We start from the raw sequence: 22,720 nt of genomic DNA, 5'->3' as shown, positions 1-22,720 counted from the left end.
GCTGGCATGGGAAAGCTACCATTAACTGGCAACAAACCTATAACCACGGCCATGCTCCTGAGACAGAGCTCTAACCACTTTCACCGCAGCACTACTGGAGAGAGAAAAGACAAAAAAAAACAAAAAAAAAAAACAGCGAAGCCCAAAGGAGCAACGCCGCTAAAGCCTGACTGGGGAAAATGGCTCCAGTCACCGTGACCACCAGCCAACACTCAGCCAACCTCCAGCCCAATGTTCAACTCAGTTTAATTGACCCAACCTTTAGGACAACAGCAAACAATGTGCACACTAATCAAAGCTACTAAATCAATTACACACACACACACACAACACAGTAGTACATCTACTTACGGTGCTTTATTCAAACATGCCGCAGAGGGATGGCGCAATGGATGCCAAATACATTGCTTCTACAATATTAATGAAATACTGAGTCACTTTGACAATATGCTGAGCTAACAACAAGCGCATGTATCCTGCTGCACTGATGTGACACCAGAGGAGGAGGATTTACTTTAGAAGGATCTTGTCCACATGGGAAGATTTCTGTTGGTCTCAATCACTGGTGATAATGAGGATAAAGGCACCCTCTGCTTATTTGTTTACTTTTGAATTTGTTCTATATGAATGTTTGTGTGTATTATGTGTGTGCATTTTAAACCAGGATTCCATTGTGTTTACACAATATAGTCCCTTGACTCTTGATGTCTGTAATTCAATCCTTGTCTTGCTGTGTTTTTCAGACAGCAGACTGGTTGGCCGGGGAACGCTCCACCTTTCCCGGGTCTGCATGAAGAACAGCACTCATGAAGAGAGGCAGGCAGAGCTGAAGAGGGCCAAGGACTCTATGAAGGCGTGGACACGCGGTGGTCGAAACTGGGACTACAATACCATGTGCAAGTGCTCCCCAGACAGAGCAACAAGACTGGCTCTGCTGGAGGATCTTCACACCAGGGTTTTTTTCGTGGCCAACGCCCCCAACCCAGCAGACTTGGAGCCCATCCAAATGCCACCAGCGAGTGCAGCTGCCACGGAGGAACCTGCCAGTGCTGTAGAGCCTTCAAGCACTGGTGAAGAGGGGTCCACTGATTCCCACGAGGATGATGCTGGCTCACATGACCCACCATGGCAAAGGTAAGTTCATCGCATCGGTGTGACACACACCAGTTCAAACAGTGATCAGCTTCAGTCTGCAGATTTGAAACTAATGTTGCTTTGTTCTTTCAGAAATCCACCTCAGTTCTCCCAGAATTGTGTGCGGATGAACATGCAGACAAGGGGCCTCTACCAGAAGTTCCCAGTCGATTGTAAAAAGCTGATGGGGTTCAAGAGGCATTTGATCAACGTCTTAAATGTGCCAAACTGCCAACAGGAGGTAAGAGATAACCCTGAATCTATGCTCTTCTGTAGCTCCACAGTATGTGTGAGTGAGGGAGAGAGATAAGACGAGACTTACTAGACCACTGGATATTATTTAAAAAGATGCACTCTGTGTCAGAGAGAGTTCAGCACACATGGCTCTGCTTTCTTGCATCATTTCACGCTTCTCTTCATCTTTCATGACAGGTGGACAATGTCTCCAGGATGCTGAGATACATCCAGCCTGAAGGGGATGAAGTTAGCTTAGATTTCCTCACTAAAAGCACTGAAGTCAGCGATTACCTGCGCGACCTGAAACTTGCCAAGTTGAGTCCGGCCACGATCCTCAACTACATAAAGAACATGATCCGGTTTGTGCAGTATGCGAAGACCTTTCTTCACGTTGCTGCGAAGGATCTAGACATCCACAGGAAGCGCCAGACCTACATCGACTACCTCTGCGTCATGAGAAAGTCAGTGGCCAAGGAAAACAGTAAGGCCATATGTAAAACCAGGTCAGTTGTTAATCTGCCTACTCTTTGTCTCCTTTTACGAGTTCTCTTGTGTCACTGATACTCATCAGTCTGCTCTACACTGAGGTTATATAAGAAGATCATCAAGGAGTGTCAGAAGGTACTGGCTGCTGGAAGGAAGGACGCGCTTAATACCATGGAACTCTTAAATCGCTTCATTTCACCGAGTGAGGACGCGGTAACACATTTGCGTTATTACTGTGATGCCATAATGATCTTGGGACACTTCCAGAGACCGGGAGCAGTGGAAGGAATGACAGTAAGTACTTTTCCCCTTAAAACAAGGCTCAGCCAGAATCTAGTAACAACATTGTTACTCTAAAATCTGTTCACACCTTGCAGCAATCTCAGACATGCACCATCCCCCTGCAAGCGGATCAGAGTCAGTGCTGGGTTCAGTGAAGGCAGGGAGCTGCATGACAAGTGGAGGGTTATGCAGCGTGGCATGCGGGAGGAGCATCTCTTGTGTAAGTGTAAATACGTAGACAGTCAATGATTAGGTCGGGTATACATGACATCTACAGCTCACAAGTGTAAAACTTTAATGTGAATGTTCTCTCCTCTGTTACAGCCGTGTTTGTCAGACGAGCACCCACGGTTCAGACTGTGGCAAGGCGCATCGAGAAGGAGGGCTGGAGTGGCAACACTCCCCAAGCACAGCTGGTAGTGTCCAAGTGGCGTCCACCCACTCAGACACAGGTGGAAAATGACCCAAGCATCATGAAGAAGGTCACCATTCAGAAGTGGTCAGGTCTGACCATCAAGGAGTTTGGTGAGCCTAAGGGGGAAAGGTATGTGCAAATGTCTTGTGAGCACAGTCAAAGCCTAACACAAATACAATCATATCGTGAACAGCCTCATTAATCTCACCTCCCTTTGCCCACAGGAGTTGTTGCCACTAAGCGCTTTGCAAAGGGCTCTGTAATCTGCGATTACCATTGCAGGTTAATCACGAAGGGCAGAGGGGAAAAGAATGATGCAGAGCATGGACAACGAGATGGGCTACCTTTTCTTCTTTCAAGAGCTCTGCGTGGACGCCAAGACGTTCCCCTGTGAGTGTCATCCGCACATGGAGACAGTGGGACGGCTCATGAACCACTCAAAGAAAAGGTTCAATGCAAAGCCCCGTCGCTGCAAGCTAAAGCTTCCCCAAGGAGAAACAGGCACCATCCTTGCAGGCAGTCATTCGCAGGGGAAGGACTGGACCTGGAATGGCTGGATTCTTGATCCAGCACTGTACAGTGGTGAGGCATTTATATCATTTGTTTTCCGTTACTAGTCACGTTCAGACTTCAAGTCTGTGCTGTTACTGCTGTACATCATGTTAACCCCTGTGTGTCCGTCTTTCTCGTTCTAACGCACCCTGACTTTGCGCATGATACGGAGTGGACCGATTGTGGCTCACTCCCAGCGTTCTTAACACTTTAGCAAACACATGCAAAGTAAAATTCGACCCCCGATCACCCTGACCTTGGGTATTCCGAACACTGAAATAAACTGTGCTACTGCTTTAACTTCCGCTTTGGTGGTGATGGAACGAAGCGGATAAGCAGCTGGGTAACGAGTACACTGACACATTACAGTCAACGGATACTTACAACCCGACTTAGCACTAGACAAAGGCCCCACACAGTCTATAATCAGGTATTCGAACGGTTCACTCACAACAGAGATGGGCTGCAATGGTGCTGGATTTAAGCGCTGGTTGGGTTTCCCCGTGAGCTGGCACACATGACACGTCTTAATATAGGCAGCTACATCTTTCTTGGCCCGTGGCCAGAAAAAATGTTTGAGCACCGACAGATTTTTTACACGCCAAGGTGACCACTTTCATCACGTGCAGTCCTTAAAACTTGGGAACTGCACACTCCAAAAACACTGCACAAGGTGCTTCGTAAAAAGCTAACAAACTATCCGTATTCACCTTAGAGCTGGATCGACACTGCTGGATGCACAAATGAGCAAACAATGCCCCCCAGAGCGTTCCCCTGACTGCCTAACCCAGAATCTGACTAAACTCAACCCTGGTCTTCATGCGGTTCTGCAGCGGGTCGATTAAGCACAAAACCAGCGGGACCACCACAAGCAATCCCACGGAGTGCCCCCAAGATGGTTGCTTGCGCAACCAACACTAGCTGCTCCCCACAACACTATGAAAAAAAAAAAACAAACGGACACAATCCCAAAGGAGAAAGTGCCGTAAAGCCTAACGGGAACCTCCAGAAATGCGCCTCCACAGCATGTCACCTAACCCTGACAGGTGAGCAAAGGACCTCTTGCTACTCCGTAACAAAACTCAAAAAAGGTAACGTAACCGAGACGCCGACGAGTCCCCATTTGTTACAACAAAGCACATGGGAGGGACAAGAGCGGGAGCGAATTTACCAGTACTTTATTTCACAGAAAATAATCGAATACCCAAAACATAACGGGTTAAACCGGTGGGATGTGAAAATCAGTGGAATCAGTAGTGAGGATGTGGATGCCTGGGTATATGTAATGTGTGCGAGTGTTGTAATGAAAAACAAAAGCATAGACGCTGGCTGTGAGTTGGGTCGGAGCAGGAAGAAGAGAAGAGAGTGAGACCATCAGAGGCTTAAGTAGCTGCAGAACACCGGGTCCAGGTGCTCCACATCAGGTGTCAATCGGGCTCCATGGCAACCTCAGGGAAACACAGGTAGTGAGACACACCCACCATACGTCATTTTCACAATTCAGACGCCCACGACAGGGGTCGTCACACTACATATGTTGATATGGGCTCATCAACCTGCGCAGTTGGAGGCCTGTTTTTCTGACCAGTGATCTCTGTAGATCTGTGATCCATCAAAATAAAACAGGGACTCAAAACATATTTATGTAACCCAAGTCCCATGTAGCCAGTTAAAACAGACAAATAAAAGGGGGTGTTGCAGTAAAGTGGGACAGGGCCTGAGTTCGTCTAGAGCTACATGTGATAATGATATAAAATAACTTGGCGGTGCCTCCAATAAATTCTATGAAGTAAATACAAAGGTTGTACTTCCCCTTTAACATAAAAGTTCTGTTAATCTGTTTATTTTAACTAAAATATCACTTTGGTAATTACCACACAGAATGTTAAGTTCAAAAGGAAAATTTATTACATTCATAAAATTGTAACTTGTTCACTGTTGACCTTATACTATTCAAAACTCTCAAATAATCCTCTGGTACCTTTAACTCCCAAATGATCTCGGATGAACCCAAATAGAATCTCGTCACAACGACCAGCAAACTCAATGTCCACCAGCCCACACACACATTCACACCGGGCTTTTTATCTTAACCTAAATAAAACCGTTTCAGGTCCAGTCGATGCTCGTGAGGCCGGAAACAAATGGCCGCTTCACTGGCGTTAACCAGTAGAAACAAAAAGGTGCACAATGTAAGTGTACTCACGAACCCTCACAGTCAGATGGCGATGGGGGTGAAGGAGGCAAATGGCAAGATGGCGCGTCAGCGGCACGGGAATGGCGCGAGCAGGAACACGTGCGATGAACCACGCTCAAGTACAACAGCTAGTTTCTCTCCCGGTCCTCACTCTCTCCCTCTTATGACAAATATCCTGAATCACACAATTAGGTTTAGTAACTAAGATACAGTCTATTTCATGGCGAAAAACCCACAGTATTTCTTACAGAAATTAGCAATTGCTAGCTGCAATGCAGAATAAACAGAGTGGACGCGTACGAGGAGGCTAAGCTAAAGGCTAGCAGCAATTAGCGATTCAACTCGGTTTTACACATTAAAAATAAACAACAGCACCTAGCACCTTAAAACACATGAATTTACCTCTGGCAGCTTCCAGAGTTCACCAACATCCACCACATGACGACTCGCCGTCAGTCTTGGAAGTTTGTTCCGCTGACTTTCCTGCTCGGACGCCAGGAAAAACGCAGCCTCTACTGGTGCGAACCTGTTGCGCACTTCGGTGACTCTAAGCTCCTCCCACCTGAAACACGTGCGGACTGGATCGGATGATGTCACATACAAAGATGAGAGAATAAAAGATGCTGCACTACTTCACAACAAACGTGGTCTCTTGACTTTCTGACAACCAAAATGATTAGATTTTTAAACTACGCCCTTTTTATCTCTGACTCTTGAAAGAAAAGTTTTTTAACATGTTATAATCAACCATTTTTAAAACATATTTACCTTCATGAACTATTATTTATTAAGTTGTTCTCATCCATTTTTCTGTTTTACCGGTGCCAGGGGTTCCTTGCTTCTGCTGCTGGGGGGCGCGTCTGGCTGGGTCTGTTTAAATACAGGAAGTGCCAATAAGGCCAAACCAAGAGCCTGCTTCAGCAGGGGGGACTGGGGCTATTTAGTTTCACTAGTTTGGTGTATTTCATCGGGTTAAATTTGGTTATTTGAATAGTTTGAGTTTGGTTTAAACTAAAGTTTATTTAACTGGTAAATTAGCTGTCCTGTGTTGTTTCTTTTGTTGTTAGCTATTGCGTTAGTGTTATGATGTTCCCTCTTTTGTGTACTTGGCCTGATCAGCCACTATTTGTTTGTTCAGTCCGATGAGGTTTGTTAAGGTCGTTGGTTTGCCAGGATACTTTGGTATCATAGCTTGAGTTTAGTTTTGTTTGTTTGACCTGTTCTATAGGCCTGGAATTAATTATTTGTTTTTGTAATTTGTTTCTCATTTGTTGGGTAAATAAAGCCCTTATTTTTCAAAATCCACCTGCGACTCCTCATGTTTTGCAGCTCGGTCGCTCACACCTGAAAATGTAATAAAATTTGCACTTAACTTGATTGAAAGTGTGATAAAACCCAGTAATGTAATAACTCCACCAATAATACAATAAACTATCCTCACTGACATTGTCTGTGAAGGTTCTAAGTCATCCAGGTCATTTTAATCCAAAAAAGCGTTGAATAAGGTCAGCTGGACATGTAGAATTTCTTGAAGACGTTTCATCCGAGTAGCTTCTTCAGTTCTGATAAACTAGTGGGAAATTGAGGTTTAAATAGGAATAAACTCTGTGGGTAACACCTACCGAATCTTGCTTGACCAGAAACTGGGGTCACTAATTACCATAATGATATAATGGTACTTACCTGTCCTTGAATGGGGGGAACTGTGTGCCTAGGCTAACTTATCCTATGAATAGAGCTCTAACAAGGCTATTGTCCATGGGAGCTCTATTCATAGGATAAGTTAGCCTAGGCACACCCTACTTAGAATTACTAAATACCTACTACTTGCTACTCACTCTTTCCTTTTTTTTTTTAGTTCACTTAAATTAAACAAACCAATTTCCTTGAATGGGTCCTTGTCCTTCTTTTCTCCCTCTCTCCCATTTCTTATCTATTTAGCTGTTATTACCTGTGTAAGCCTATGTAAGCCCGAATAACAGACAAACTGCCTGAGGTAAGTTTTTAATATGATCCATGATGATACCTCCCTCCAGAATGATGGCAGTGGAGATGGGCTGGAGGTTTACTGAACTCTGACCCTCATGAGGACTATCTTCACTGACAACTGTCAGCAAAACCAACAGTTCATTCTAGGGCCTCGTCTCTCGCTGTATCCTACAAAGACACAGACATATATTCTTCATGAATATTTCTTCATTTGGTATGGTTAAATTAAATGGTCCACAAGGTCCCTATATTCTTGAAGAGTGACACTGACTTTTCAACCTGACTTCTGCCTCTTAGATTTACAATGAATTAATGTGTACAATGTTTATGTGGCAAAATTTCATTTTTATTTACTGGCTGTTTAAATACCTCTCAGATTAGCTGTGGAGGAACTGCTGTACAAAATACATCAATCACTGTACAAAATGTATATTGTGGAGATATGTAAGCACAGATATAGTTCTATTTTATTGCAGACCAAACTTTTTCTCATGTGCAAGTACTTACAGAGCATGGCGTGTCCCGTTGCGCAAAAAAACAAAAAAAAAAAAAAAAAAAACAGATATCTTCCAATAAGTGTTGTCAAAGAGCTAGTGAATTTAGTTTATAGTTTAGTGTAGGCGATAAACGCCCCTCCTGCCTCTCCCCAGGACTACCAGGGGGGACTTGGCCTGAGTGCTGCAAAATATACAGTGAATTGCTAGAACTCCAATTACGCCTCCTGCCTTGCTTGCACTAAACCTGTGACCTAATATCTGTTCAAATATAGCAGCAGGTGTCTCTGTGAAAGAGCCCGAGCTATAGGCTCACGAGTCATGAATACTGCCTTAACAACATACTTTTAGGAAGAAAAGCATACCATCTTGAATGGTTGCTTTTGTTATTATATGAGTAAAGTTTTTATTTATTTTATTTTTCATTTGTCTTTTCCCTCCCCTTTTCCCTTGTATAGTGTAGTGTATATTCAGTGTACATTAAACAGAAGGATATCATGCTACTGTGATCTTGTCTTTTTTTTTTTTTTTTTTGTCTGCATTTGTCTGCATAGTTGAACACCACAGGGTGTCAACATTATATGAGGTTGATGCAGTTATATTCTTGCAGCTGAAAGCTTTATTACTTCAGTGCATGAGTGTGACCATCACCAGCCTCCCTGAGATTGATCTTTAGCCTCCTGTTGATCTTTATTGAGTGTAGTGACCTTGTGTGGCAGGGAGGGCAGTGCTACACCTCAGTGAATAGAGGGGGAGAACAAAGGACAGAAAAGATGTAGAAGGATGGACAGTGGAGGAGATGCATGTGGTGCTAGTAGGAACTAGTGGAGTGTAGGGTTCTGTGCTTCCCAAGTCACCTCACTCAAGTATGACTGGGTACAGTCATTTCTGGAGAGATGAGAGAGTCCAGGGGGGGTAAGGGTGTCTCAATGGAAGGAGAGAAGTCTGCCATAGGGCACGTAGTGATAGAGTGAAAACAATAATCCAGCCCTTAATCGTCGGGACTCATCAATTTTTCTTGATGTGATCCTGCACGGGCTGGCAGATGACAACACACATGCATGTAGGCATTCCCTAAATATGAGTGAGTACCATTACCAGGGCCCAGAGCCAGGTCAGAAGCCCCAGCGCCCGAGAACCTCCACCCCAGTGTGGGGCGCATGGGTGACAGGACCAGAGAACCACATTAGCCACGGGGCAAGCCACACCCCAGTGCAGATGGCGAGCGACGACCAACACCCCCAGACCGACCAAGCAAGCACAAGTCGGTGCAGGCCAGAGCAGCCACCGCAGCCCGTCCACCCACCGCCACCAACACCCTCCCCAAAGACCTCACCCCCCGCCCGCAGGGCAGCCATGGACACCTCTCCAGCCGAGAGGACTACCCCAGGAGCCCAGCAAAGCCCCCGCAGACGGGCACCGGCCCAGCGCCCAACCAGGGACGGGTCATCTGAGCAGGGGGGCCAAGGTGCCGGCCCCATGCCCCTGGCGCACCCAGGCCAGGGAGACCACAGGAAGAGGGAACCCCCACCCGCCAGGGAGAGACCCCAGCCCCCCATCAAAGGGAGAGGGGAAGCACCAAGCCACCACCCGAACCAGTCCATACCGGAACAACCGGGTACCCAAGGGAGCTGCCACGAACCCGTCGCCACGCAGCACCGGGAGACAAAGCCAGGCCAAGAGGACACCAGAGAACCTAGGTAGGTACCCCTACCAACCGCCGTGGGGCCACAGACCGCCCGCCCAACATGCCCCTGCTAGCGGAGGACCAGGCCCCCCAAGCCGTGCCAAGGGATAATGAAAAGTGACAGTGTCCCTATTACTGTGCTTCCTCAGTCCCTGATGAGGAAGCAAGCCCCTACACCGTGACCCTGTGACCCTGGATGTGGTGTGGTGCATTAAGACAGGGGGCAAACAGGAGGGTCAGGTGGGTCAGAGGACTGCAGCACACTACTGTCCTGTAGCCTGCCCTGACCCTGACCGATCCTGGGTGGACCCCTTAGGTGAGGTGCATTAAAAACTTGGGATGGGTGTGTGTGGTGTACCTAGCCTTGGTTGTAATGGGCGACATAGTGTATGGTGGAGTGTGAGGTGAGTGCAATTTAGGAGGCAGGCAAGTGAGGGCCAAGTCTCTGGCAGCAAGGCCGAGGCGCAACAGCAGCCCATGGGATCCACAGATGGGGCGAGGGCCCCCAGGACTCAGGAAGTCCCCCGACCAGACCCCGAGGAAGGGAGGAGGTGCCGGAGGAGGAGCCGGGCGAAGGGAGGAGGGCGCCGCAGAGGGGAGGGAGAGGAGGGGACAGGGAGCCCGCCAGCCCAGACCGCCAAGGCCCACCAGGAGATCCAGGGAGAGTCGGCCACCGATACACCATGACCCCAGGAAAGTGAGCAAGCGCCGAAGCCACACGGAACCCCAGGCAAGTCTCAAGCGCCACCCCGCCGTGGGGGAGAGGGAGGCCAGCCGGGTAAACCGCTCAGGGTGGGAAGTCAACCCAGGGGTGAGAAGGAGTAGGGCACCCCTAATGTATGCTCAAGGTATTGTGGTCCAGGGATCCTCCTTAGTGAACCTGGATGAAGAGGGCAATAAAATCTTTTCCATAACGACAGTCATCACTGTTAGAGAAATATTATTATAGCATTACAGTAAGTGGAACAGAAGTGGCAAAAGCTAGCAGGCAAAGTCAAGATGTAAATTAAGGTTGAGGGAGTTGCAGAATACAGACCATTTTTTGGCAAACAGAGTCAACTGATTTTTTCGGGTAGCAGATATTTTCTCCAATGATATATAATCGGAAAGAAGGTTCAACCACTGGGAAATGTTTAGTGACTGTTTGTTCTTCCAGTTCATAAGGATTGTTTTCTTGGCGATGGTGAGAGCTACAAAGACAGATTGTGATAGATGGTGAGGAAGACTGATTGTTTCCAGGTCACCAATGAGGCACAAGTTAGGGGTTAATGGGATTCTGCAGTCCAAAATTAAGGCAAGTTTCTGTGTTACTAGTGACCAGAAGTGCTGTACCGGAGAACAGAGCCAGAGAGCGTGGAAATAAGAATCTGAATAGTTTTGGGTGCATTGCGTATATTTGTCGGATTGGGAGAAGCCCATTCTATACATCTTTTATTGAGTTGTGTGTGATCTGTGGAGTACTTTAAACTGGATCAGCTGTAAATTCGAGTTTTTTGTCATTTTAAATATATTTTGTCAGATCTGAGTCCAGAAATCAAAGTCTGTAGACAGGGAAAGATCGGCTTCCCATTTTGATATTGGTACATGTATTAAATGTGTGGTTGATAGTAGCTTATATATTAAAGAGAGGGTTTTACGAGGGTTTTTAAACGTATCAAATAAAGCTGTGTGATTCATAAGTAAGTTCCCCTGGAAGAGGTGATGGAGATGGGTTATTCCTTTATGCTTCCAAGTGCTGAGGTGAAGAGGGACTTTGTTATTCACAAAGTCAGGGTTGTGCCAAATTGGGGAGAACCCACAGGGTTCCAGCAGGGATCCTGTGGTCTCTAGACTCTTCCACCCAGCCGACAGGGTGGCAGCAATAATGGGGTTTTGGAAGCAGTTATGACGCTTAAGGGTGATTGTAATGAAGGGCAGGTCCGAAATGCATATGTTGTGGCAGTCGGCCTGTTCTATTTCTAACCACGAATTTTAATCTGCCTCTGGGTTTATCCATTTGGTGATGTATTGTAGCTGATTTGCCAGGTAGTAGTTTGTAAAGTTCGGTGCATCAAGTCCTCCTTCTGATTTATTTTTTTGAAGGGTGGTGAGGCTAATTTTTGTCTGTTTGTTTTTTGAGTAAAATTTGGTGACTGCAGAATCTAGGTTCTGGAACCATTTTGCTGTGGGTTTGAATGGGATCATGGAAAATAAGTAATTAATTTGTGGCAAAATTTTCATTTTAACTGTTGCTATGCGTCCCATCAGAGAGATAGGAAGATTGGTCCAGCGCTTCAGGTCATCACAGATTTTATCCAGGAGTGGATCCAAGTTCAGTTGGACTAACTCTGACAATTTAGGTGAGATGTTTATGCCCAAGTATTTGATATTTCCTACGGAAAAGGGCAGTTGGGGTTCATGGTCTGTAGGATCCCATGCTTTGTCAGTTATTGGTAGTATTGTTGATTTGGACCAGTTGATTGAGTAGTCAGAGAGGGCTGAAAATTTTGAAATACAATTATAAGCTTCCTGTAATGATCTCTGAGGTTTTTGCAAGTAAAGTAAAACATCGTCAGCATATAGATTGATCTTGTGTTCAGAGATGGATGAGTGGATACCCTGGATACTGGAGTTCTGACGTATTGCTGATGCGAGCGGTTCAATAAATATAGCAAACAGTAGGGGAGACAGGGGGCATCCTTGTCTGGTTCCCCTCTGTAAGGTGAAGCTTTGTGATGTGAAACCATTGGTGGTGACTGTGGCCTTAGGTGTGTTATACAGTGCAGCAACCCAGTGGATAAATGACTCTTCAAAGCCAAAATTTTGAAGCGTGGCAAAGAGGAAAGCCCAGTTAACTTTAACAAAGGCTTTCTCAGCGTCCAGTGATAAAACAATGGCTTCTGTATTTCTACGCTGGGACATGCTGATCAGGTTAAGGAGCCGTCTAACGTTATTTGTAGATTGTCGGCCTTTGATGAAACCTGTTTGGTCATTGAGAATTGTTGATGAAATTACTTTCTCTAGTCAAGATGCTAGTGCTTTGGAAATAATTTTGATATCTGTATTAATCAATGATAGCTGGAAGGGAGTGTTGGGTCTTTATCTGGTTTTAAAAATAATTTAATTGCAGCAGTGTTCATTTGGGATATTATGCAACCTGTGTTTTTGATTTCTGTAACAGTCCTTAGGAACAATGGGGCCAGATCTGACCAGAACTGTTTCATAAATTCGGCAGGGACACCATCCGGCCCAGGAGCTTTGCCCGTAGGCATGTTTTCTAAAGCTGTTAATAGTTCTTCCATGGTCAGTGGCGAATCCAGTATGTTTCTTTGTTCTGCCGTCAGTTGGGGTAGATTGAGTTTTTTGAGGAAGGCCTGAATGTCGTCAGGATTCGGGTTGGTAGTTGTTGAATATAATTTTTCATAGAAGCTGTAAAAGATATGATTAATTTCCTGTGCTTGCCACTTGAGTCCTGAATTGCACTTATCAGAGATTTGTCTCTGTTGCGTTGGAGTTGATTCGCAAAATAAATTTGCCTGATTTATTGCTATGCTCAAAATTTTGGTATCCAAGTTGTTGAAGTACGAATTCTGTTTTTTAGGTCAAGATATTTTCTAATTGTAGTTTTGCATTTTGTAGTTGGGTCCATAATTGTTCATTTGGGTTTGTGGGGTATTGTTCTGTTATTTCTTTAATCTTATCCTTGATGTTTTTTTCTGCTTGTTGATCCTGTTTTTTCTTGTAAGAGGAGTAAGATATAATTTTGCCTCTGATTACGGCGTTCCTTGTTTCCCCAATCAGAGATGGGGATAAATTTGGAGTCATTTATTTCCAAAAACTCCTTCCATTCCTTCCTTATTAATGAGTCAAATTCAGGGTCTCTCAGTAATGAGGTGTTGAGGCGCCATGTGGGTGATGGTTTTAGGGAGGGTTCTATTTGAAGGTGGAGGGACACCGGTGCATGATCACTGATTATGACAGGGTGTATACTGGTGTTGATTCTTTGTACAAAAGAATTATTTGTCAGAAAAAAGTCAATTCTAGAAAAGGAGTGGTGTACTGGGGAAAAGAAAGTGTATTCCCTCTTTGTCGGGTTTTTGATTCTCCAACCATCGCCAAGTCCAAACTCATCCATGTATTCTTTGAGGACTTTGGCTGATTGTGATTTTTTTTTATGTGTGTCGAGTTATTGGACCGATCTGGAGAGGGATTCAGGACTGTGTTAAAGTCCCCTCCAATGATTGTAATGGGTGTGACGGCTATGTCAGATAATTGTGAAAAGACTTTGTGAAAGAAGGCCGGATCATCGTTATTCGGGGCATAAATGTTTGCAATAGTGTATAATTGAATGAATGATGATGTATCGACCTTCTGTGTCTGTTATCAATTTGTTTAAGGTAAAAATGAGTCTCTTATGGACCAAAATCGAGACTCCTCTTTGTCTACTATTGAAACAGGAAGAGAAAACTTGGTTAAAATTTGGATCTATAAGAGATTTTTTTTCTGAATCTTGTAGGTGAGTTTCTTGAATGAGTAAGATATTGGCTTGTAATTTGGAGATATAATCCATAATTTTAATTTTTTTTGCCTGCGAGCGAATACCATGCACATTCCAAGAGACAACAGTTAACTGCAACATTGAGATTGAGAGCATTCAGTCCTTCTTTGTATGTTGTGTTGGTAGAGGATTTTGTACGTCTTTACGGGGTCGTCTGCTGCTGTCAGCATGAAAGGATGTACAGACAATGGAGAGAAATCAGGAGGTGAGTGTTGGAATACTTGATTATACCTGGTACAAACAATGTCATACAGACATAACAATAGCATCAGCTCCTGGAAAATGGATTGTTAACTTAATAACATTAGCACCACGAGAAAGGAAATTATAGTGTCGGAGATATGTGGAGGGGTGAAGGGGTGGGTGGAGGTAAGTGTGGAGGGCAGGGAGACATGGACAGAAGGAGAAGAAAGAAGAATAGCAGGGGGGGGATGTATAAGGTGAGTGAGAAGGTAAGAGGAGTGACATACATTGAGGTTTTGTGAGGTTTTAAGTATTTATATATACACACAAATGTACACCTTTATAATATACATGGCTTATTTTTCTTAATACTTATCCGTCAGTAGAGCCAGGGGGTGATGTTTGTCTTTTATTTTTTGAATGTGTTTGAGTTCCCCGTTTTATTTCCACTGTTCAGTGACATGTCACTGCAGAGGCATGTGTGCGGAATTCTCTCTCTCTCTGATCACACACACACAGACTGCATGCTTTTAAATAATACACAGGTAACAGACATTAGACCTCGACATACTTTAATAGGCCACAAGCAAATTACTTACAGTAGCTTTGTTGCACATACAAGTAAACCCTCGTAAAACCACAAAAAGAGACAATTACAGAGCTTCATAGAGAGCCATGGCCACCAGGTCACCTAATATCTAGTCTTTATGTTGAGCCAAGCTGACTGAAAAAAGTCCCACATGCTTATCTAGTTACTGCATTTTCCACGTGTAACAGGCCAGGCCATGTTTAAACAACGAAGCAAATCAGTGTGGATTCAGTGCTCACTGCACCCTCTCTTGGACAGCAGACATACATACAAAGACACTCACTGGTGGACTGGTGGAGGGGACAGGGGAGCTCCCAAAACAGAGAGAGGTTTAGGATATACAGAGCCCCATCTGCAGTGAAATCGTGAAGATTCCTATTGATGAGAGTGGTGTAGGGGACAAAACTTACAGAACGACCTGGACAAGGCCAACAAAGATAAGCCCAACACATGCCCTGAGGAATCAGTGCTCACTGCACCCTCTCTTGGACAGCAGACATGCATACAAAGACATTGGTGGACTGGTGGAGGGGACAGAGGACCTCCCTCTCTCTAAACTGGAGTTACATGAGATTCCAGCTGCAGTCTGTCCCCCCTGAAAATGCCTTTAACACAGAGATCAAAACATGTCTCTGTGTTGGCCATGTACTGAGCCACACCAGTCTGCTGCTCCTGCTCCCTTCAGAAAGGGTTGGCCGTCTCCAGTTCCAAAGCTGCAAAGGAGCACAAATCCATTCACTCTCAGCACTGAATGATTTCATTTTCTCTTAATCATATCTATTTATTGAATGCAAGGCTCAGTATACGTCATTAACCCCTAACCCCCTTGATCTGCACAGTGGCCTCCCGTTTTTACTACACTTACTACAAATAATAAAAAACAAAAGAATAAACACAAAGCGCCCTTTATTCTCTCATTTTAATTGTTATGACCAACAGAAATCTTCCCATGTGGACAAGATCCAAGTAAATCCTCCTCTCTGGTGTCACATCAGTGCAGCAGGATACATGTGCTTGTCGTCAGCTCTGCATATTGTCAAAGTGACTCAGTATTTTATGAATGGTAATATTAATAAAATATATTACAAATATTTTCTCAGCCATGCGTTTGGCATCAGGTCTCACTGGGAGTTCACTCATAGGACTTTCACACCGGCAGCGCTCTGCGCCGGTTCCGGTTCCCGAGCCAAGTTTCGAACAGGCCGGCGCATTCAGAGCGTAAAAATAACGAGGGTTTTAACGTAACGTTATAAGTTGCATTAAATATCCGTTGTGTTGCTGCGTTGTTAGCTAACAGCAGCCATGTGCATCTTGGCTATAGTACGTTACGTCTGTAACGTATCGGTCTTTACATACTTTTTACATACCCCTCGTTCCACCTCTCCTACATCTTCTTGTCAGCACTGGCAGAAAGAAGAAAAACATCTTTATATTACATTTGTTCCCCCTAAAAATGCCTTAAGAGCAGATCCGTCTTGATCAACAAGAGATGTCTGGTGCTGGATCAAGAATCCAGCCATTCCAGGTGCAGACCTTCCCCTGAGAATGACTGCCTCCACACGCCGTAGTCGAAGCGGATCTCCTCACCCACTTCGATGTCCTTGCTGGCCAGGAGGAGGATGGTGCAGCGACGGCGCTTTGCATTGAACCTTTTCTTTGAGTGGTTCATAAGCCGTGCCACTCCAGCCCTCCTTCTCGATGCGCCTTGCCACAGTCTGAACCGTGGGTGCTCGTCTCACAAACACGGCTGTAACAGAGGAGAGAACATTCACATTAAAGTTTCACACTTGTGAGCTGTAGATGTCATGTATACCCGACCTAATCATTGACTGTCTACGTATTTACACTTACACAAGAGATGCTCCTCCCGCATGCCACGCTGCATAACCCTCCACTTGTCATACAGCTCCCTGCCTTCACTGAACCCAGCACTGACTCTGATCCGCTTGCAGGGAGGCTGCCCATTCAATGTTACTGGGAATTTGGAGAGAAACGCCGTCATGTTCTGTTTCTTTCTCTTCCGAATCACTCTCTGCCTCTCTTCTGTGACTGACCAGCCCTCCCGTCAGTTGAATCCTCAGGAGAAGATCTGCAAGATTAAAAAGGTTTCAAGGTTAACCACTGACAATCAGGTCAGACCTCTGTAAGGCAAATAATGACTCAATGTTGTGTGTTTCAGACCACTGTGCATACCCTCTTAAGCTCTGCAGCAGGTTGCTAGTGACAACAGTCTCGTGAAGTGTCCTCATCCGATAATGTTGCTTTGCAACGGAGGTTGAATGGGCCATGTAGTGGGCCACACCAGACTGCTGCTCCTCTGTGAAGGTGTTGGCCGCCTCCGTTTCTACAACCCTCCTGATCTCCCGACTCGTCACATTCTCACATTTGTAGCTGCAATGGAGCAGAAATCTCAGATGACACATCCACTCTCTGCACTGAATGATTTCAGTTTCTCTTTCTCTCCCCAACCCTCTTGATCTGCACAGTACACACAGCATATGCATGGCCTCCTGTTGTTACTTTCTACTCGTGCAGACGAGCCACAACATTGGTGGCACTTGCAATGGGCCGGCCCCATTTGGACAGGAAAAATCTGCCGTCCTCGTCTACTTCTGGGTCGACGGACTTTGCGCGGATATGTTCAAAATATGCCTGAAATATCTGTGGAGACAGAATATGAATGAAGTTAATGTCCGGAGTTGCTAAATGTGTCGCTGTAACACATGATGAGCCATTTCAGCCTGTTGGAGAACTTACTGCCTCCTCCTCCCCAGTCAGGGCAAATGTAGCTATTTGCATCGTGGTCGTCTTGTGCCTGCTGACACCAACACAGACTCTGCCATCAGAATCCTTCCTTTCCAACCAGTCTGCTGTCTGGAAAACACAGAAGACAAGGTGTGAATTACAGACATCAAGAATCAAGAGACTATATTGTGTAAGAACAATGGACTCCTGGCTTTAAATGCACACACATAATACACAGCCATTCATATAAAACAAAAGAATAAGCAGAGGGTGCCCTTTATTCTCTCATTATCACCAATGATTAAGACCAACAGAAATCTTCCCATGTGGACAAGATCCTTGTAAAGTAAACACTCCTCTCTGGCTTCACTTTAATGTGAGCATGTCTCTGTGCGTGGCTGCGGGGGACGGTGCATGTCTGAGATTGCTGCAAGGTGTGAACAGATTTTAGAGTAACACTGTTGTTACTAGATTCTGGCTGAGCCTTGTTTTAAGGGGAAAAGTACTTACTGTCATTCCTTCCACTGCTCCTGGTCTCTGGAAGTGCCCCAAGATCATTATGGCCTCACAGTAATAGCGCAAATGTGTTACCGCATCCTCACTCGGTGAAATGAAGCGATTTAAGAGTTCCATGGTATTGAGTGTCTCCTTCCTTGCAACAGTCAGTACCTTCTGACCGTTGCAGTCAGAAGGTACTGACTGCAACGGTCTTTCTTCACCAACGTGAAGAAAGGTCTTCACATACTGCACAAACTGGATCATGCTCTTTATGTAGTTGAGGATCGTGGCCGGACTCAACTTGGCAAGTTTCAGGTCTCGCAGGTAATCGCTGACTTCAGTGCTTTTAGTGAGGAAATCTAAGCTAACTTCATCCCCTTCAGGCTGGATGTATCTCAGCATCCTGGAGACGTTGTCCACCTGTCATGAAAGATGAAGAGAAGCGTGAAATGGTGCAAGAAAGCAGAGCCATGTGTGCTGAACTCTCTCTGACACAGAGTGCATCTTTTTAAATAATATCCAGTGGTCTAGTAAGTCTCGTCTTATCTCTCTCCCTCACTCACACATACTGTGGAGCTTCAGAAGAGCATAGATTCAGGGTTATCTCTTACCTCCTGTTGGCAGTTTGGCACATTTAAGACGTTGATCAAATGCCTCTTGAACCCCATCAGCATTTTACAATCGACTGGGAACTTCTGGTAGAGGCCCCTTGTCTGCATGTTCATCCGCACACAATTCTGGGAGAACTGAGGTGGATTTCTGAAAGAACAAAGCAGCTTTAGTTTCAAATCTGCAGACTGCAACCTTGGTGAAACTGAAGCTGATCACTGTTTGAACTGGTGTGTGTCACACCGATGCGATGAACTGACCTTTGCCATGGTGGGTCATGTGAGCCAGCATCATCCTCGTGGGAATCAGTGGACCCCTCTTCACCAGTGCTTGAAGGCTCTACAGCACTGGCAGGTTCCTCCGTGGCAGTTGCACTCGCTGGTGGCATTTGGATGGGCTCCAAGTCTGCTGGGTTGGGGGCGTTGGCCACGAAAAACCCCCTGTGGTGAAGGTCCTCCAGCAGAGCCAGTCTTGTTGCTCTGTCTGGGGAGCGCTTGCAAATGGTGTTGTAGTCCCAGTTTCGGCCACCGCGTGTCCACGCCTTCATAGAGTCCTTGGCCCTCTGCAGCTCTGCCTGCCTCTCTTCATGACTGCTGTTCTTCATGCAGACCCGGGAAAGGTGGAGCGGGAGGAGATCTTGTGGTTTTTCACACAGCAGGCAGTGGATGATACGACGATCTGCTTTCTTTCTGTGAGAGGGAAGCGGGAGTTGACATGATGTGTAATCGTTATCACCACATTCACATTCAACACATGTGAAATACATATGGACACACATAATGAAACATAACATCAATGGTTGATTCTGGGGGTAAAAAGATGGCCGTGCTTCATCTAGGAAGCATTTTCCTGGCTATCAACATGGTGTAGCTTCATATCAGAGGGATTTCATTTAGTTTCCTGCTCCATTTCATTCATGATAACTTTACTGACAAACAACCCCCCCAGACCAACCCCCCATGACACTGGTCTTGTGAAAGGACTGTGGGTGATGAGCCATTAGAGAAAATGGGCCTCTATTGTTTTCTGTTTGCAGGTGAAGCTCCATCTTAGACTCAGCGCTGGCAGAAAGAAGGAAAACATCTTTATGTTACATTTGTTATTTGTTGGATTGTATTTGTTGTATCAGAATATGTCCACACATAATGAAAAAGCACTTCATAACATAACATCAGTGGTTGATACTGAGGGTAAAAATATGACCATGCTTCATCTAGGAAGCATTTTCCTGGCTATCAACATTGTGTAGCCCAATATCAGAGGGATTTCATTTAGTTTTCCTGACTCTAGTCTGGCACTGCGAAGAGACATGAGAGGTGTAGAACAAAGTGGGAGGCCTCGGCCGCTGGTGAAATACCACTACTCCTATCGTTTTTTCACTTACCCGGTGAGGCGGGGAGTTCGAGCTCCGAGCGGGCTCTCGTTTCTGGCGTCAAGCCCCCTGGTGTATGTGCTTGGCTGAGGAGCCAATGGTGCGACGCTACCATCTGTGGGATTATGACTGAACGCCTCTAAGTCAGAATCCCGCCTAGACGTAACGATACCGTAGCGCCGTGGATCTTCGGTTGGTCTCGGATAGCCGGCGACCGTGCCGGTGAAGGAGAGCCGCTTGTGATGGGGCTGGGGCGCGGCCGGACAATGGTCGCCCCCTCCCATCTCGCAATACATGTTTGTGGAGAACCTGGTGCTAAATCACTTGCAGACGACCTGATTCTGGGTCAGGGTTTCGTACGTAGCAGAGCAGCTACCTTGCTGCGATGTAACGATGAAAAAATTCTGGCGGGGAGTGGGGGGGCAGTCTGGTCATGTAAGGTCAAACCTGGGCGATGACCTGGTACATGTTAAATGTTGTTCTCTTCATAAGCTGTTTATCTCAGGCCAGCATGGTGGGATTTTGTTGTAACATCAAAATAAAGGTCATGGTCTGTGCTTTCCAGGGACCCCAGATATGTGGATTTAAAACATTCTGGGGGGGGGGGGAGGGGGGGGTCACAGTGGCCTGTTCATCTCTGTCAAACTCAACATATGCAACAGTGTCTGTCTTTTTAAGCTTATGGAATCTCTGATGATTCGCCTCAGACAAAAGCTCGCGAGCCCTTAGCACAGCAACACACGTCATCATAATCAAGGCTGGCTTGTGATGGCAACGATGCATACGCGTCCTAAACGTTGCCCCTATAAACACACTGTAAAAGCAAATTCCCTTCGGCCATTTCAATGCTTTGGCGATGCGCTCAAAAAGTTCAATGGAGGGACTGAACGAAAACACAGATTTATGTGAAAGTCATCAGAATGAACTGGAGAGCGAGAGGACCGTGTTGCTTGTCACACAGACAACAACAAGCAAACTCCAGCTAAGATGCAGCATCCATGTGAGTGTACTCACACACCCAAACACTCAGACTATACTTGGGAGAACAGCAACCAGAGGAAGAAAGTGCACCAGACACTATCCCAAACTGTTGGGAGGTACAAACAAGAGTGCACTGTTTTTCAGCCTAGGAGCCTAATCACGCTCAAAAGACACGGCAGGCAACAAAAGAAAATGTCAATCGCACAATGTAAATCCAGACACAGTTTGCAACACACCAGCCTGTCTGCATCTTCCCTATAGATAACACTGATCTGTGGTACAACACCACAACATCAGCAGCGTAACAAATGATCAGCCTCCAGAGCGCATTAGAAGTGGACGAGCCCCCAAAAAGGTTACGGCCTCATGAAATTAAAGTAACACTTAGGCTCAATGACACCACAACACATAAGGACGCCACACAAGGATTGGAAAGGTTGCAAAAGAAGAAAAACTTTATTGAAAGATTCGCACTGGGGAAGAAAAAAGGAAGGTTACCCCATAAAGTTAAACCAAAACGAGATGGAGACACCGGCCAAAAGAAACAAGAGGGAAACAGAGAGTCAGCCACGCCATGGGCCGTCACACCCTGCGCTTTCCCCACTAATTAAATAAAAAAAACACAGGTATAACCTCAAACATGACGCCAAACAGGACTACCGGTGGTCTCCAACTCAAACTAAAGTAAGAAAAGTCTGCCATCAACGTCAGAGGAAAACACACACAGTAAAGACCTCTTTCAATTCAATTTTATTTATAAAGCGCATTTCATGCACAAGGCAGACTCAATGTGCTTTACAAGAGGTAAACATAGTTACAATACAAACAGTGCCATAAAAATCAGTTTGGAATCAATTGAAAGGTATAAGTGCAAGTAAACAATCATATATATGTCACCACATACACACTTAAACTCACACACACAGCTCAGCAGAATGCTGTTGGAAAAAGAAGGTTTTTAATCTGTGTTTAAAGATGGCTACTGATGTAAATGTCTAACTGCGTCAGGCAAGGTGTTCCATGTTTGTGGGGCATATTCACTAAAAGCTGCCTCCCCTTCTTTGGATCTGGTGCGAGGGATGAGTAAATGGCCACTGCCTGTTGACTGAAGTGTTCTTGCTGGGGTGTAAGTGATGAGCATATCTGTGATGTACTGAGGTGGAAGACCATGTAGTGCTTTATAAACCAGGAGCAGTGTTTTGAAATTGATTCTCGTTCTAACAGGTAACCAGTGCAAAGATTTAACGGGTGTGATGTGTTGATATTTTTTGCTTCTAGTCAGAATACGTGTAGCTGCATTTTGAATTAGTTGTAACCTCTGAATACTTGAATTCGGGAGACCAGTGAATAAACCATTACTAACTAGGACTAGTAACTAAGATTATGTTTGCGTATGACATGAGAGAGTGGAAGCATGTAGAGACTGAACAGCAGTGGTCCAAGAATTGACCCTTGAGGTACCCCACATATAAAGTTCACTTTGTTCGAATTGAATTCACCAATGGAGACATAAAACTGCCGATCATAAAGGTAGGTTCTGAACCAATTTAGAACTGGGTCAGACAAGCCAACCCACCTTTCAAGCCTTTCCTGTAAGATTTTGTGGTCAACGGTGTCAAATGCAGAGCTAAGATCAAGTAGAACAAGAATCGAGAGTTTTTTGGAATCTGTGTTTATACGTAGATCATTTATAACTTTAATAAGTGCCATTTCTGTGCTATGGTGGGGACGAA

The 22,720-nt window shown here is 45.3% G+C and overlaps 1 protein-coding gene and 2 long non-coding RNA genes across 4 annotated transcripts; 1 reads left to right on the top strand and 2 right to left on the bottom strand.

The window, feature by feature from the left end:
* Window positions 1–179: 179 nt before the first annotated feature.
* Window positions 180–1,692, top strand: LOC125003942. Its single transcript, XM_047578209.1, has 3 exons — window positions 180–243; window positions 744–1,134; window positions 1,228–1,692. The coding sequence occupies exons 1-3, from the start codon at window positions 180–182 to the stop codon at window positions 1,442–1,444; spliced, it is 672 nt and encodes a 223-aa protein (XP_047434165.1). The 3' UTR covers window positions 1,445–1,692.
* Window positions 1,693–4,991: 3,299 nt separating this feature from the next.
* LOC125003598 lies at window positions 4,992–6,144 on the bottom strand. The gene is made up of 3 exons (XR_007112246.1): window positions 6,072–6,144; window positions 5,706–5,865; window positions 4,992–5,478 (listed from the first exon to the last, which is right to left on the bottom strand). It is a non-coding gene; the product is annotated as an uncharacterized LOC125003598 (long non-coding RNA).
* An 8,604-nt stretch (window positions 6,145–14,748) lies between these two features.
* On the bottom strand, window positions 14,749–18,311 carry LOC125003596. 2 transcript variants are annotated; one of them, XR_007112244.1, is made up of 6 exons: window positions 18,038–18,311; window positions 17,540–17,656; window positions 17,276–17,443; window positions 16,976–17,173; window positions 16,634–16,871; window positions 14,749–16,529 (listed from the first exon to the last, which is right to left on the bottom strand). It is a non-coding gene; the product is annotated as an uncharacterized LOC125003596 (long non-coding RNA). The 2 variants fall into 2 exon arrangements; XR_007112243.1 differs by having other exon boundaries at window positions 16,976–17,443.
* Window positions 18,312–22,720: the final 4,409 nt, after the last annotated feature.

Source organism: Mugil cephalus, chromosome 2 (genome assembly GCF_022458985.1).
Source record: "Mugil cephalus isolate CIBA_MC_2020 chromosome 2, CIBA_Mcephalus_1.1, whole genome shotgun sequence".
NCBI lineage: Eukaryota > Metazoa > Chordata > Actinopteri > Mugiliformes > Mugilidae > Mugil > Mugil cephalus.
The sequence above is the reverse complement of the archived record's forward strand: the minus strand, read 5'-3'. Positions and strand labels throughout refer to the sequence as shown.